At 39.5% G+C, this 5,784-nt stretch overlaps 1 protein-coding gene across 6 annotated transcripts in view; it reads left to right on the forward strand.

Annotated features, from left to right (window-relative positions):
- The first annotated feature begins 204 nt into the window (after window positions 1-204).
- Window positions 205-5,784, forward strand: part of msh3 (mutS homolog 3 (E. coli)) — a 96,762-nt gene continuing 91,182 nt past the window's right edge. For 3 of the 6 annotated variants that reach the window (XR_009821706.1, XM_062025495.1, XM_062025494.1), the window contains exons 1-3: window positions 205-451; window positions 525-633; window positions 4,818-5,020. Coding sequence is in view for 5 of the 6 variants with exons in the window: in XM_062025495.1 (XP_061881479.1) it covers window positions 332-451; window positions 525-633; window positions 4,818-5,020 (432 nt within the window). In the remaining variant the exon portion in view is untranslated. The remainder of the gene's footprint in view (window positions 452-524; window positions 634-4,817; window positions 5,021-5,784) is intronic. The other 3 variants (XM_062025491.1, XM_062025492.1, XM_062025493.1) reach the window with 1 other exon arrangement.

The raw sequence follows: 5,784 nt of genomic DNA on the forward strand, positions 1-5,784 counted from the left end.
GCCGGATGTCAGGACGTCAATTAAAAAAAATAAAAGCTTTTAGATGACTTAAGAAAATGTTGATTTGTGCTTAAAAAGAATGCACGTAAAGAAAAACGCAATTTTTTATGACAGAAAATGTATTAAAAATATGATAATGTGGGAATACAGAACAAACATGTTCTTAAGTAACATAAATATATTTAATGTTGAAACAGTCAACAGGAAACAGGGTGCTTGCTTGATGGTACGTCATTAACGCGCGCCGCCGTGTGTTCAAAAAGGTGGATTCTTCTGTGCTGTCAACATAATGCCCGTTTATGGGAGATTTTATTATAAATAATTGGTAACTATGCCCAAAAGTCTGAAAAAGTCGTGTACCACCCAGACGTCCATTAGCCGGTACTTCGGGGGATTGAGTAGCAGTAGTGTGCCAAAAACACAAGCTAATTCTAATCCTCCAAGAGGCAAGGTGAGCTATAAACAACTTCAATCTGTTTTTCTTTTGAGTATGCGACTCATTAGTTTACTTTAACCCTCCACAGAAGCGTGCCTCCCATCATCATTCTGACTCACCTTCCAAACAAGCCAGGCTCTCCCTTCAGGTTCAAGAGGATGGAGACATTGACACAGATTCCACTCAGAGCTCTACAGGTGAGCCCAGCCCAATTTCACTACTCACATAAAGTTAGACATATTTGTCTCTCAGGTGAAATTTCAGGGTGAACCTAAAATGCAGTATGACAAAGGTGCCACAAGCCCATTGGTGTACAGCAGGGGTGTCAAACGTACGGCTCGAGGGCCGGATCAGGCCCGCGAACAGGTTTTATCCGGCCCTCGTGATGAGTTTGCTAAGTATAAAAATGTACCTAAAATTTATGAATGAAAGACACAGCTGTTCTAAATGTGTCCACTGGATGGCGCAATAGCAATTCTTTGTATCTTTGTAGATGATGCTACATATGTACAAAATAAACCACATCATGTTAGTACATCCGTCGAGGAAAATGATCAAACTACATAAATACCATACTGTAATTTGATTTTGATATAATTTTTTTATCTTGATGGATTGAAAATTAACCCCAATAATTTGACTGATGAATATTATCACATAATTTATTGAGAAAATAAAAATAACGACAAATTAAGATAAAATACTATTAACCGCAACATGTAAGTGTAAAAAAACCCCAACAACATTATGATTTGTACATTTCCAGAATGTGCATGGTCTATTTTTAAACAAAGAAAACAATCTGAAGTTGTCTTTATTTTTAAGTTATCGTGCCGTGATTTTACCAGTCCGGCCCACTTGGGAGTAGATTTTTCTCCATTTGGCCCCCGATCTAAAATGAGTTTGACACCCCTGGTGTACAGCATTGCTATGAGTGAAGAGTGTAGCCCAGTGGTTCTTAACCTTGTTGGAGGTACCGAACCCCACCAGTTTCATATGCGCATTCACTGAACCCTTCTTTAGTGAAAAATAAAATGTTTTTTTTTTTTCAAATTCAAGACAAAGTTATGTTTTTGGTAACACTTTAGTATGGGGAACATATTCTAAGTAACAAAGACTTAATTTAGAGTTATTTGGACACTAGGGGAACATATTCTAAGTAATAAAGACTTAATTTAGAGTTATTTGGTTAGGGTCACGGTTAGAGGGTTAGGGTTATAATAAGGCCATGCCGAATAAAGCATTAATAAGTACTTAATAATGACTAGTTAAGAGCCAATATGTTACTAATTTGCATGTTAATAAGCAAATAATTAATGGTGAATATGTTCCCCATACTAAAGTATTACCATGTTTTTTTACTGGTGCATAAAATGAACCGTGCAAGAACATCACCTTGTTCAAACAACAAAACCAACAGTGCATAAACTCACAACAAAATACACACCTGCAAACCAGTCAGCTGTTGCCGTATCCGTAATACGCCGATAGGAACAAGTTTGTATTTACACGATGAGTCGGGTGTGTTTTGACCTCCGCCGAACACCTGAGGCAGACTCACCGAACCCCTAGGGTTCGATCGAACCCAGGTTAAGAACCACTGGTGTAGCCCTTTGCCAACTTATTTAAAGAAATGGAGATCATCACATTCAATAGATGCGACCTATACTTAGCCTTGCGGACATGGTTTCATTGATAGTCTGAGCTTGAAAGATATCAGTACTATCAATATGTATTACTTTTTGGAAGCCACCCTTTACGGGCCAAACGAAACGATTTGGTGGGCCAAATGTGACCCCCGTGCCCCACTTTGAGCACACCTGCACTATAATCTTAACTAAATTTGACCTTCTTTAAACATTTAAATGAACCAAATGTCCAACTGTTCAGTGTTTCTTTACTTTTTGCACAAGTTGTTCTCTAGCAAGGAGCTGAACAGCTAAATTCACAAAAGGTGTGTGGTCCATGAATCAATCAAAACAATTTCCAGCATATTTTTATTATTAGTGGTTTATTATTCTTGGTTGCAACCTGCTTTTGACAATTGTTGGGTGTTGTCTTAATCGCATGGTGTGATCAGATGACAATAATAATTCATTGGACAAATTCCAGGACAGCCCACACTAGTGAATGAACGTTTGAGGGTGGTTGGAGAGGAAGTTTCTTGCCACTTGAATGTCAAAATACAGTTTACAATTGTCTCCCTGAACAAAAATGTCTTTCACTGAACACTCCACTGAATAGATATGAAGATAGATTGTTTTGTCTATGCATACATATTGCACAAGTACAAAACCCAAAACCAGTGAAGTTGGCACGTTGTGTAAATTGTAAATAAAAACAAAATACAATGATTTGCAAATCATTTTCAACCTATATTCAATTGAATACACTGCAAAGACAAGATACTTAACGTTTGAACTACAAAACGTTGTTATTTTTTGCAAATATTAGCTCATTTGGAATTTGATGCCTGCAACATGTTTCAAAAAAGCTGGCACAAGTGGCAAAAAAGACTGAGAAAGTTGAGGAATGCTCATCAAACACTTATTTGGAACATCCCACAGGTGAGCAGGCTAACTGGTAACATGTGGGTGCCATGATTGGGTTATAAAAGCAGCATCCATGAAATGCTCAGTCATTCACAAACAAGGATGGGGCGAGGGTCACCACTTTGTGAACAAATGCGTGAGCAAATTGTCGAGCAGTTTAAGAACAATATTTCTCAACGAGCTATTGCAAGGAATTTAGTGATTTCACCATCTACGGTCCGTAATATCGTCAAATGGTTCAGAGAATCTGGAGAAATCACTGCACGTAAGCGATAATATTACGGACCTTCGATGCCTCAGGCGGTACTGCATCAAAAAGCGACATCGGTGTGTAAAGGATATCACCACATGGGCCCAGGAACACTTCAGAAAACCACTGTCAGTAACTACAGTTGGTCTCTACATCTGTAAGTGCAAGTTAAAACTCTACTATGCAAAGCGAAAGCCATTTATCAACAACACCCAGAAACGCTGCCGGCTTCGCTGGGCCTAAGCTCATCTAAGATGGACTGATGAAAAGTGTTCTGTGGTCTGACAAGTCCACATTTCAAATTGTTTTTGGAAACTGGACGTCGTGTCCTCCGGACCAAAGAGGAAAAGAACCATCCGTATTGTTATAGGCGCAAAGTTATAAAGCCAGCATCTGTGATGGTATGGGGGTGTATTAGTGCCCAAGACATGGGTAACTTACACATCTGTGAAGGCACCATTAATGCTGAAAGGTACATACAAGTATTGGAGCAACATATATTGCCATCCAAGCAACGTTATCATGGACGCCCCTGCTTATTTCAGCAAGACAATGCCAAACCACGTTTTACAACAGCGTGGCTTCATAGTAAAAGAGTGCGGGTACTAGACTGGCCTGCCTGTAGTCCAGACCTGTATCCCATTGAAAATGTGTGGCGCATTATGAAGCGTAAAATACGACAAAGGAAAGGCCATGTAACACAGTGGTAAAAATGCCCCTGTGCCAACTTTTTTGCAATGTGTTGCTGCCATTAAGTTCTAAGTTAATGATTATTTTCAAAAAATAAATAAATAAGTTTCTCAGTTCGAACATTAAATATCTTGCAGTGTATTCAATTGAATATAAGATGAAAAAGATTTGCAAATCATTGTATTTTGTTTTTATTTACGAATTACACAACGTGACAACTTCACTGGTTTTGGGTTTTGTAGTATATGTGACACTGAATACACTGAGCTGAAAAGTATGAGAAAAATAAAATGGCCACATTATTTTTTTTTTATAAACAATATTAATACATCTGAAATAGTATGACGGTTGATGCACATGAACTGAAACCAACATTGTTGAATCGGCAACTGTGTCTCTCCTTGACAATAAGCAGGGATTCATGTGCTCATTCATGAATAAACGGCTTATTCATGAATGAGTATTAAGCCTATGTGTACTTGACTTATTTTGTTTTGAGATTTTTGTGTAGAAAGAGAATCTGAGCAACGTGTTCTGCCGAGATTGCACTTTATTGTGTGATAATGTCACCTGCGGTCGAGGGAACTCTCAGGAGTCTGTCGACATCTTCGACTGCTGAGTTGACCACTAACGCCACACAGCAAGGCAGCAGTACAGGGTTGCACAAGTAAAAACGGTTACTGTATCGAAATGAAAACCTATCGCAATGTATTGCCTTATTGATGCTTTTTTCCACCCCACAAAGGTTGTAGTGCATGTCTGGTTCATCCTGGAATTTCACACAAAAGCTAAATATCCCAACATTTTTGTGAGTTGTGTATAGCCAAAATTCCACTTAAGCAATCATTCCACCTTTTATTTTTTAACAATTTGTCATTCTTGTTGTCAGACTCAAAGAGTCGAGGGCTGGGTGGTTTGTGCCGGTCCACTTTGGAGAGGCTGAAAGGCTTCACATGCACGGCTGATACTCAAGACAGCTGTGATGTTGAAGTGAAGGAGGCAAGCGTTGGAATCCATGACGTTTGTCCTACAATTGACAAAGGTCAACCTAGCGACAAGAGCGAAATCAAAGATGAGGACAGTTCAAAGCAGGTACATTGGAACCTCGATTTACAAACTTAACCGGTTCTTGAAAAGGGTTTGTAAATAGACAAGTATGTATAGTGAAGTAACTTTTTTCATAAGAAACAATGTAACGATAAATGATGGGTTCCACTCTAGACAAAAGTCCATATTTTAGTAAAAGTTTGTACACTCTCAAGGAACACTAACAAAAATAACAAGGGAGTTATGGATCAACTGTCTCTTTATTAACAAGCCAAAACAATGATGACAAGCTCAGCGCATACAGAGAACACACAAAAGTCTCTGTGGTAGTCTCACAAACATACTTGCCAACCCTCCCGGTTTTACCGGGAGACTCCCGGTATTCAGCGCCTCTCCCGATAACCTCCCGGCAGAAATTATCTCCCGATAAACTCCCGGAATTCAGCCGGAGCTGGAGGCCACGCCCCCTCCAGCTCAATGCGGACCTGAGTGGGGACAGCGGCGACAGTCTGTTTTCACGTCCGCTTTCCCACAATATTTACAGCGTGCCTGCCCAATCACGTTATAACTGTAGAAGGATCGAGGGCGAGTTCTTGGTTTCTTATGTGGGTTTATTGTTAGGCAGTTTCATTAACGTCCTCCCAGCGCGGTAACAACACACAACAACAGCAGTCACGTTTAGTCTACCGTAAAGCAGTTCGTCTGCCGTAAACAGCAATGTTGTGACACTCTTAAACAGGACAATACTGCCATCTACTGGATGGCCTCCAGAACACTGAAATTCAAGTATTTCATATATATATATATAT

This window comes from Entelurus aequoreus, linkage group LG17, assembly GCF_033978785.1.
Source record: "Entelurus aequoreus isolate RoL-2023_Sb linkage group LG17, RoL_Eaeq_v1.1, whole genome shotgun sequence".
NCBI lineage: Eukaryota > Metazoa > Chordata > Actinopteri > Syngnathiformes > Syngnathidae > Entelurus > Entelurus aequoreus.